Source organism: Engraulis encrasicolus, chromosome 24 (assembly GCF_034702125.1).
Source record: "Engraulis encrasicolus isolate BLACKSEA-1 chromosome 24, IST_EnEncr_1.0, whole genome shotgun sequence".
Lineage (NCBI taxonomy): Eukaryota > Metazoa > Chordata > Actinopteri > Clupeiformes > Engraulidae > Engraulis > Engraulis encrasicolus.
The window spans coordinates 19,406,078-19,417,200 of NC_085880.1; the positions used below are offsets into that span (position 1 = coordinate 19,406,078).

Below are 11,123 nucleotides of genomic sequence, written 5' to 3' on the forward strand. Positions count from 1 at the left end.
GAAAAGGAAATACGTCATACGTGGTGGAGCGCGCGCCTCACTCCCCTGACTTTCATACAGAAGCAAAGAGTATTTTTTTATGGCTGTTTTGTACATATTAATTGACAGTCTTTCGTATTAATCAACACCAAGTCAGACAGATGACCTGTTTTACACACTGACATTGTGTCATGCATGATTTGATTGTTTCTGGAGTGTTTTGTTGTACTGGAGATCTCCGGTCTTCTCTATCTTAAAAAAAAGTGCGTTAAACTGCACGTTTTTGCTGAAAAAACAGCCTCCCTTTATTTTCTCAGAAAGTCGGTTTAATGAAGAACATATGATGAATTGTCTAGTGTATTTATAGTCAAAGTTATATACTTTCACAGTGAACAAAGGCACAACGTGTTTGATTTGAATAATCAACCTGAACTGCCCTCAGAGACAACTTCCGGCCATGTGACTCAACATGGCGCTGTACAGTAACCCCAACCTGTCAATAGTGCCAATGAAATAAGAAGATAGAAATGCAATTTCTGGGTGATAACATGAGACTGTTATTCAAGCTGAGGCCTTTATTGGGCCGATGTAGTGCACGATGCTGTCACCAAAGTGTATGGAGTAAGCGTGGGACTATCGGGAAAGTTGCTGTGGATTTAGGGGAAAGGTAAGTAACATGTCTCAATCAATCATAGGCCTATTCACATTTCAGATAGTTGTTTAACTTTCGTCAATATTCTTTACTCCTAATGTTTTCGATTTGTGTGGAATACAGTGTCATTGGGTAGTGGGCTGCTATACACGCCTTTTCGCCCAAAACGCGAGCATGTGAATGCATGAAGCAGTCAATGTATGAACGTATCCAATCTACGAACGTATAGTTTTTGCATAACTTGCTCTCCTTTTTTGTCACTGAAGGAAACTGGAGATATCTACTGGGAAACTTGCCAGGTTTGCGGATGGATCTGCAGTTGTTCAGGTAAACAGCAGGACCTAAAAACATAGTAATAGGCTAGTTACTGTCACTGTTTTTGGTCCTGTGATGGAGTCTGATGCTTTTTCCATTACCTTAGCTTGGAGACACGTCAGTCATGGTGACAGCCGTCAGCAAGACCAGACCCTCTCCATCACAGTTCATGCCACTTGTTGTAAGTGCCTGTTACCTCTCTGTCTTAAGTCATGTCTAGGTTCCTAACTTTCCCAATACATTATAAGATCATCAGAATGAGAAGATCTTAGTAGGTATTGCATTAGGAAGTATGTACTTTGGTTTTGACACCACCAGTGTGTAATGCAATATGTTATTGTTCTGTTTGCTGATAACTAGGTGGACTACAGGCAGAAAGCCGCAGCAGCAGGGCGAATACCAACCAACTATCTAAGGCGAGAGCTTGGCACCACAGATCACGAAATACTCACCAGCCGACTCATAGGTGAGGCCAATTTCATTTTTCTTCTTTCTTATTTTCTGACGGCAAGATCAAAAGTCTGCCTTGAATTCAGCATGGTCGTGGGTAGAAACATTACTGTCTATTCTTCTCCCCCTAGATCGGTCAATACGGCCACTCTTCCCTGCTGGTTATTTTTATGACACGCAAGTGAGTAATGGAGCTTCTTAAAATATGCACTGAAAAGGGTGTTTACTGAAATAATGGTGTTATAAAATCAATCACATCATGTTGAGTAATGTGTGTTTGACATGTTGAAGGTGCTTTGCAACCTGTTGGCAGTGGACGGCGTGAATAATCCAGATGTGCTTGCCATCAATGGAGGTGAGTATGAGTTGATTTTTTTTATCATGAGATGGCAGAATTATTATTTAGTTGTAAAGGACACCTCTCGTGTGTGTGTGTGTGTGTGTGTGTGTGTGTGTGTGTGTGTGTGTGTGTGTGTGTGTGTGTGTGTGTGTGTGTTTTCCCCAAAAGCATCTGCTGCACTGGCACTGTCAGACATTCCATGGAACGGCCCAATAGGTAGGCAAGGATGGATCCTTTCTCTTAATGTATTAATATTGTCAATCTTTTGTAGAACAATAAAGGAATGAGTGTACAAGTGTGTTTTGCAGACAGCTGTGTCTAATGAATATGGTGTGTCTTAAGGTGCGGTAAGAATGGGCCTGATTGACGGTGAAGTGGTTGTGAACCCAACACGGAAAGAAATGTCTGACAGCACCTTGGACCTTGTAATAGCAGGAGCGGCACACAGTCAAGTTGGTATGTGACTCCCACTTCTCCACCTAGATAGAGTTCAGTAGGAGTCAGGTGAAGACGTTAAATACAGTTTTCATATTGTCATAGCTCTACATTTTGAGACTGGACATTTCATTGCAAATTATGTCAAATTCAAATGTCAGAAGTAACCTGTTACCTGATAAACAGTTGACTGAAAGCGTAAGCTTCACACAGACTTAAGTATTATGATAAAGAGGTATCACTAAAAGTTTAACTTTTTGAAAGGAAATAATTGAAAACAAAATGTGTCTCTTTTAGCGTACTGTAACTGTTATCTTATTTATAACGGTTTCCTTCGTATCTGTCTTGTTGCAGTAATGATGGAGGCATCAGCAGATAATGTTCTACAGCAAGACTTCTGTCATGCCATCAAGATGGGGGTCAAACACATAACACAGATCATCTTGGGTATTCAGCAGCTCGTCAGAGAGCAGAAAGTGGTCAAACGAACACCTCAAAAGTTATTTACAGCCCCTCCCGAGATGGTGGATTACGTTCGCAAGTAAGAAATCCTCAATGCCTGCCCTGTCATTGCTGTGTTTTTATAGATGTTGGATGCAAATATGCACCAGTTGGGTTGAACATGTTGTGAATGTTTTCGTTACAGACTGGCTAGTGAAAAAATCTATGACGTTTTTACTGACTACACCCATGACAAGGTGAGCTTAAGTTATTGGTCTAAATAAATTGTCCATATGTGAAAATGCACAACTCATACCAATTTTATCGTCAGGTTTCCAGAGATGAGGCTGTAAACAAAATCCGACTTGAGACAGAAGAGCAAGTTAAAGGTAACCTAAAAAAAATCACACATCATTCATCAACAACATGTTACAGCGAAAAGCGAAAGAAAGCGAAAGGCCATTGGGAAATTCCAACTTTGTCATTGTGACACAGCACTCCACAGCACACAAGTGTACACTGCACACAACGAAATTGCATTTATGCTTCACCCGTGCAAGGGGGCAGCCCTCAATGGCGCCCCTGGGGAGCAGTGCGGCGGGACGGTACCATGCTCTGGGTACCTCAGTCATGGAGGAGGATGGGGGAGAGCACTGGTTGATTACTCCCCCCAACAACCTGGCGAGTTGGTAGTCGAACCTGCAACCTTTGGGCTGCAAGTCTGACGCTCTAACCGCTTACCCATGACTGCCCTAGCATTGTAGCGCTTTTTATTTGTAAGATGGCTTGTTCCGTTCATTCATTTTTTTGTGTCTTACTCTTGTTATGTGTTTGTGTTTTTAGAAAAGTATCAGCATGCAGAGTCCTTTGATGTGATCGAATCATTTAATGTGATTTCCAAGGAGGTGTTTAGAAACCTAGTGCTAAATGAGTACAAAAGGTAAGCTACTAACTAGTCAACCTTCGATGTACTGTAGATGAGTGTGTTCCCATGTAGATGAGTGTGTTTGCGATACGATGCAATGATACTTTATTGTCAGTTTGCACTGAATTTCATTTTGCATCCTTGAGCAATACTCGTTTAGGACATACACATAATATCACATCACAAGACTATTGCACCACTGACAAAAACAGAGGACTCCGGCCTATATACCGGCCTGCATACATTCATTACATACAACCCACAACTCATGCTGCAGTGATCAGGACTAACTCACGTCTTTGTCATCCCCATTCCAGGTGTGATGGCAGGAGCTTGACAGCACTAAGGGATATCTCTTGTGAAGTTGATGTCTTGAAGCCTTTGCATGGCTCTGCACTTTTCCAAAGAGGGCAGACCCAGGTATAAGATGCACATATCTGCAATTTTGATAATATAGTACATTGATGCTTTGTAGTATGATTGTTTGACTTTTTAATTGACTTTGATACTAATTGATATATTGAAATACACACTAAAAATAGCTATTTGACTCGTTCCATAGGTTCTTTGCACTGTTACATTTGACTCCATAGAGTCCAGTGTGAAACCTGACTTGATTACCACTGCTTTAAGGTCAGTCTTCCATTCAAATATCAACACTCCTACGTATTTCGATATGTATGTTGTACAGGATGTGAGTGTTCTGTACTGAATCCTATTAAAATCTGGTCCTCATTTTATTCATTCAACAGTGGAGTTAAAGACAGAAATTTCATGTTGCACTATGAGGTAAGCACCACAGTGATTAGCATGGGTATGAGAACTATGAGGTTTTTTTGGTAACACATTTTTACACATCATCTCTTCCAGTTCCCACCATATGCAACAAATGAGATTGGAAAGATGGGCGGGGCGAACAGAAGAGAACTTGGACACGGTCAGTGTTCGTTTAATCCCAAACAATATGCCACCTGGGTTGGCTGTAACATCAGATTCCTAATGTTTCCCATCTTTGTGTTTGATGGACAGGAGCACTTGCTGAGAAATCCTTGCGATGTATCATCCCTAAGGAGTTTCCCTTCACAATTCGTGTCACATCTGAAGTTCTGGAATCCAATGGTATGTCTTTCTTAACCCATTGACGCCTAAGGCACCTGCAAAAAAGGCTGCTGAATGCCTGAGCCCTTTTTAAGAAAAGCTGCCCTCACCCTATACAAACCTAAATATCTCAGCTTCTGAAGCACATACAAACATGCACAAAGTTGCATTTAAACACTAAGACCCTCCTCTTTCATTAGAATGTGTTCATTCATCTCAAACAAACAGAGATTTTTAGTAAAGTTGTCTCAAATCTCATGAACCTGAATGTTGCGTAATGCAGCTCCAGGCGCCAGGGCCAATGTTGCGCAACGCAACATCAGGCATCAATGGGTTAAGCAGCACTTATACTACATATACAAATACAGGTCCTTCTCAAAAAATTAGCATATTGTGTTAAAGTTCATTTTTCCCATAATACAATGAATAAAAATAAACTTTATATTGTAGTCTAGATTCATTGCACACCAACTGAAATATTTCAGGTCTTGTATTGTTTTAATGCTGATGATTTTGGCATACAGCTCATGAAAACCCAAAATTCCTATCTCAAAAATTAGCGTATCATGAAAAGGTTGTCTAAACAAGCTATTAACCTAATCATCTGAATCAGCTAATTAATTGTAAACACCTGCAAAAGATTCCTGAGGCTTTTAAAAAGTCCCAGCCTGGTTCATTTCTCAAAACCGCTGTCATGGGTTAGACTGCTGACCTGACTGCGTTTAACATTGAAGTCAATGGCAGTGGCATTGCATGAGAGTTATGGAAGCCCAGATATCATTGATGCCTTGCTGTCAACTGTTTTTTGTTCTTTGATCTGGTGACCCACACTTCCCTCTTCATTATACCCCATAGATTTCTATACCATGCTTAGGTACTTTGGTGGTTATTGACATTCTAAATCACCAGACATAACATCCCATTGACTTTCAATGGGGTTTCATTTCTGGCTAATTAGAATGTCCATAACCACCAAAGCACCAAAACGTGGTATGGAAATGTATGGGGTATAATGAAGAGGGAACACAACAAAAAACAGCTGACAGCTAAGCCTCAAGGATATCTGGGCTTCCATAACTCTCATGCAATGCCACTGCCATTGACTTCAATGTTAAACGTAGTCAGGTTGGCAGTCTAACCCATGACTGTGGTTTTGAGTAATGAACCAGGCTGGGACTTTTTAAAGCCTTAGGAAACTTTTACCGGTCTTCAGAGTTAATTTGTTGATTCAGATGATTAGGTTAATAGCTCGTCTAGAGAACCTTTTCATGATATGCTATTTTTTTGAGATAGGAATTTTGGGTTTTCATGAGCTGTATGCCAAAATCATCAGTATTAAAACAATACAAGACCTGAAATATTTCAGTTGGTGTGCAATGAATCTAAAATATATGAAAGTTTTATTTTTGTCATTACATTATGGAGAAAAAAAACTTAAAGCACAATATGCTATTTTTTTTAGAAGGACCTGTATATTCTAAGAAATATGTTTTGCCTTCACTGACTTCTCTATGTTGTTCTCCAGGCTCTTCATCGATGGCATCCGCGTGTGGAGGCAGTTTGGCACTAATGGATGCTGGTATGCACTAAAGGAGCTGTATGACTCAAACACGGCAGGGGATGTTATCTAGAGCTGCATCAATCAATATGTGTATTCATTGTTTTCTAGGTGTGCCAATATCATCGCCTGTGGCTGGTGTGGCAATTGGCTTGATCTCCAAGCCGGATCCAGAGAAACCATCTGAAATTCAGGATTATAGGCTGCTGACAGATCTTCTGGTATGAATTCATTTAATTGTCACACAGGCAGCCGTTTATATGTTGAGGCAATATAAAAGGCGAATCTAAACTTAAACTTAACTAAAGCTTCAGTAACAAGCAGATAGAATGTACTTGCTTCCTTGATGCACAGTAAATGGTGTCCTATTTCTACATTACACAGCCATTTCACTGTATGCTTAAAAAAACAAGTGTTTTAGCATTGAAGTTACCACACAAGTTACCTTTTCCCCCCATCAATACAGGGAATAGAAGATTACAATGGTGATATGGACTTCAAAATGGCAGGAACAAGTAAAGGCATCAATGCCCTACAGGTACAAGTACCACAAATTGTTGTCAAATGTAGTTTATTTACTTTCCAACATGTTCTGGAACAACAGAGTTCTGTAATAGCACTAACATGCTTATGGCTCTGTCTCAGGCGGATATCAAGATACCTGGGCTGCCACTGAAGATTGTGATGGAAGCTATTCAGCAGGCCACGGGTAAGTGTTGGGAAATCTAAAATGACAAGAGAACCCCCACTGAACACACCAGTGCATGTACTGGATCAGAACCTTAAAAATGAAAAGAAATGAAGTAAATTATAGTTGTTCATCATAAATAGCTAGTATTATAAATAATAATTAACACATGATGATCTTTTCTTTTGAATCTTGGGAAATAACTTCGTCATGATGGTGGGTTAAACAATGTTGTTTTTGTGCTACTGCTACCTGTGGGTCAACAACTTTTTTGGGCTCAGACATCAGGTGGTACAATGACAGCTAATGCCCATAAATTAATTAGTTAATTGGTTATCGATGTACTGCAATGAATATATTTCTTAGATAATCCTCTAAAAACAAACAAACACGCAAAAAAATCCATACAATAGTGGCATTAGTTGTTGTTGCACCACCTCAACGTGTGCTACTTCTAAAATGTCATTGATCCGTATACCATTCTCCTGAAACTGATTTCCTGTTTTGCCAGTTGCCAGAAAGGAGATCTTGGGCATCATGCAGCGGACCATTGCCAAGCCGAGAAGCTCAAGAAAGGAGAATGGGCCTGTGGTTGGTAAGACCTTTATCACTTGGATGCTCTTGTTTTTTCTTGTTTTTTACAGACGTGGTGGTTTGTTGTCCTGACTGTGAAATGTATGCCTGCCCTTATGTCTTTAGAAAACGTCCGTGTACCTGTCTCGAAGAGAGCTCGTTTTGTGGGACCTGGTGGCTACAATTTACGCAGACTCCAAGCTCAGACAGGTTACTTTTCTTCTTCTTGCACTCCTCCTTTGGTCAGGTGCGTTGTACGAGATTCCAAGGGTCATCAATGTTAAAACTTTAAGTTCACTAGTCCGAAGCATTGCAAATAAACTTGCAAAGGAGGACAGCATGAGGGAGTTGTTTACCTTCTACTTTTATCCTGTTTGAAAGGAAATTATCTTATGTATCATGGGGTACAGTAAATAACTAATATCTAAACCAGTGGTTCTCCTCATTTGTTGAACAAACACCCCTTTGACCTCATCATAAGCCTCCCAACGCCCCCTTGACCTCATCATAAGTCTGCCAACGCCCCCCTTAGTATTGAAAAATAAAATAGACTAATGCCCCCCAATGGGACCTAAGCCCCACCCTTACTCAGCCGTATCCTTCTCAACGTCCCCCTAGGGCTCCCCAATGCCCTATGGGGGGCTGTAGCACCCCCGTTGAGAAATACTAATCTAAAAGATACAGTGAGTCCAATATATATTTGACCCCTTCCTGATTTTCCCAGTTTCCACACTAATAAAGACATGATCAGTCTTTAAATGTAATGATAATATGTATTCTAACATGGAGAGATAGAATATCAAAAAGAAATTCCAGATAATAACTTTAAAGAATATATTTTAATTGATTTGTATTTCATGTAGGCAAATAAGTATTTGACCCCTATATCCAAAGAAGACAAAGTACTTTGTGGCAAAGTCCTAGTTCTCTAGCACAGAATTCAGATGCTTCTTTTAGTTCTTGACAATGTTTGTGCATATATTAGAATTGATTTTTGACAACTTTCCTTTGCACATTATCTCTAAAACATAAATAGTTTGTGGCTGTAGTTTGGCAAATGGGAGGTTCAGTTCCCTCCATAGAATTACTATAGGGTTAATGTTTGGAGACTGTCTAGGCCATTTCATGACTTTAATAAGCTTCTTCTTGAGCCACTCCTTCGTCGCTTTGACTGTATGTTGCATATTATTGTCATTTTGGGAGATCCAAAAATGTTCCACCTTCATTATAGTGGTGGAGGGAAGGACGTTTGCACTCAGGATTGCACGTTACATGTCTCCCTCCATCCATTCGTTGACAATGTCAAGTTTGTCCTGTGCCTTGGCCAAACAAACACCCTCAAACCATAATGATACCACTTTCATGCATGATGGTGAGGACGGTGTTCTTGGGATCATAGGCTCTTTCTCAAAACACATTGAACTGTGTTAATGCCAAACATCTTGATTTTGGTTTCATCTGACTACAGTACCTCCTTTTCATATCCTAAACCAGTCTGATGTTCATTGGCAAACCTCAGGCTGGAGTGCACAGGTTCCGTCTGAAGCAGGGGTACCATGTGTGCACTACAGGATTTTAATCCTCTGTGGCATTAAGTGCTACCAATTGTTTTCTCAGTGATTTTGGTCCCAGAAAATGATATCATTGCCTAGTTCATCCCGTACAGGTCTAGGGTGCTTTCTTTCTGTTCTCACGATTATTGAATCCTTACAAAAGGTCAAATCGTGTATAGAACTCCAGACAGGCTGATGGATGGTCATTTTGTATTCCTTAGATTTCGGAATAAATGCATCAATAGTTGGGTCTTTAATATCCAGTCTCTTTCTTGTGACTTTGTAGCCCATTTCCTCTTTGTTCAGGTCTAAAATCTTGTCCCTGATATCCTTTGGTCTTTCCCATGTTGGTGAGGTTGCAGTATGAATGATTCACTGAACTGATGGTGGACTGATTCTGCTTCTGCTGATTCAATGTGTCTTTTATGCATGCTAGTATGTACATGAGTCTTTAATTCAGAGGACAAGTTGATAGGAAGTGCCTATCTGATCTGTGGGACCGGAACTGTTATCAGTTGGCAGGGGATCAAATACTTATTTCCCTCAGTGAAATAGAAATAAATTAATATATATTCTCAGAAGTTTATTTCTATATCTTCTTTTTGATATTCTGCCTCTACATATTAAAATACATATTATCATTAAATGTATTGACTGATCATGTCTTTGTTAGTAGGCAAACCAACAAAATCAGCAAGGGATCAAATACGTATTGGACTCACTGTAAGTGTTTTGTTTCCAATAGGTGTGACGATAAGTCAGGTGGATGAGGAGACCTTCTCTGTGTTCGCACCTACACCGGGAGCCATGAGTGAGGCACAGGACTTCATAACAGAGATGGTTAAGGATGATGTGAGTGGCAAAATGGATTATGTCAACTCTTGATATGTATTCAAGGCATATCTAACATTAAGTGGTTTGAATTCTATTGTTATGGAATTAATTTGTCATGTATGAGAAATGGTTTAAAAAAATGTTTGTGTGTGTGTGTGTGTGTGTGTGTGTGTGTGTGTGTGTGTGTGTGTGTGTGTGTGTGTGTACAGCAAGACCACCAGCTTGAGTTTGGTGCTATTTACACAGCAACCATCACTGAAATAAGGTACATGCATTACTTGCCTCATAAAATCTTTTTTTTTCTGTTTTTTTTTTTAATCAGTCATATGATTCATTAATGGAGGTTTATAATAAGATGGCATGCCGCCTTGTCTCCTACAGGGATATCGGAGTGATGGTAAAGCTTTATCCTAACATGACTCCTGTACTGCTGCACAATTCTCAGTTGGACCACAAGAGGGTAAGTCAGTGAACATCTGTGTAAGAGGCGAGAAGGTACAATAACAGAGACTGCATGTCAAGTAGCAAATTTTTAAAAAAAGTAACAAATTGTATATTAAATTCCAGATTAAGCATCCCACTGCACTTGGGTTTGAAGTTGGGCAGCAGATTCAAGTAAGTGTTTTAGAGATTTGTCATGGGTTCTGAGGTTGTTTTCAACACAGTAATAGTGTTTGATTTACATAGTTGATGTACTTTGGTATTTTCACCTGTTGTCTGGAAAATAAGGTGTGCTTTCTTCTTAACAGGTGAAATTCTTTGGACGTGACCCAACAGATGGTAGAATGAGACTCTCACGCAAGGTGCTTCTGTCTCCTGCAGCAACAGTGGTTAAAACACTGAATGACAAACAAAGCATCAGTATGGGGACAGGAAATAACCATACTCCTAGTGCCTCCTGATGTAAACGGACTCATATAGGCTATTATGTAAATGTACCATTTTTTACATGTGCATGTTTTTTCTATGTCTGTCTGTATTATGAAGAAATCACGTGTAAATAAAAATAAATGTGTGAACATTCTTTTAAATGTCTTGTATAATATCAGCCTGTGAATCTATGGCAGTTTGCATTTTCAGTCACTTTTGGTACCCAATACTGTCCAACAGTGGTGGGACGCTGTGTAGGCTTCCAGGCAACTTTGCTCGTATGCTTTTACGGAAGTTAATTTTTTGGAATTCACAAAATCGCGATAGCAATGTAAAAAGAAAGTATGTCAATGAAATGTATAACTGAGCATCTATGTACACTGAGGACTGATTGAACCCATGATTGATTCTA

General features: G+C 39.8%; 1 protein-coding gene across 1 annotated transcript; it reads left to right on the plus strand.

Annotated features, from left to right (window-relative positions):
- The first annotated feature begins 184 nt into the window (after positions 1-184).
- On the plus strand, positions 185-10,865 carry LOC134441868 (polyribonucleotide nucleotidyltransferase 1, mitochondrial). The gene is made up of 28 exons (XM_063192291.1): positions 185-646; positions 898-958; positions 1,053-1,127; positions 1,307-1,412; positions 1,528-1,577; positions 1,688-1,751; positions 1,905-1,952; positions 2,079-2,192; positions 2,526-2,712; positions 2,818-2,869; positions 2,944-3,001; positions 3,456-3,552; positions 3,855-3,957; positions 4,100-4,170; positions 4,290-4,326; positions 4,408-4,474; positions 4,567-4,656; positions 6,161-6,214; positions 6,305-6,414; positions 6,660-6,731; positions 6,839-6,902; positions 7,393-7,476; positions 7,581-7,664; positions 9,753-9,859; positions 10,051-10,106; positions 10,223-10,301; positions 10,409-10,456; positions 10,591-10,865. The coding sequence occupies exons 1-28, from the start codon at positions 507-509 to the stop codon at positions 10,741-10,743; spliced, it is 2,331 nt and encodes a 776-aa protein (XP_063048361.1). The 5' UTR covers positions 185-506; the 3' UTR covers positions 10,744-10,865.
- The last annotated feature ends 258 nt before the right edge of the window (positions 10,866-11,123 follow it).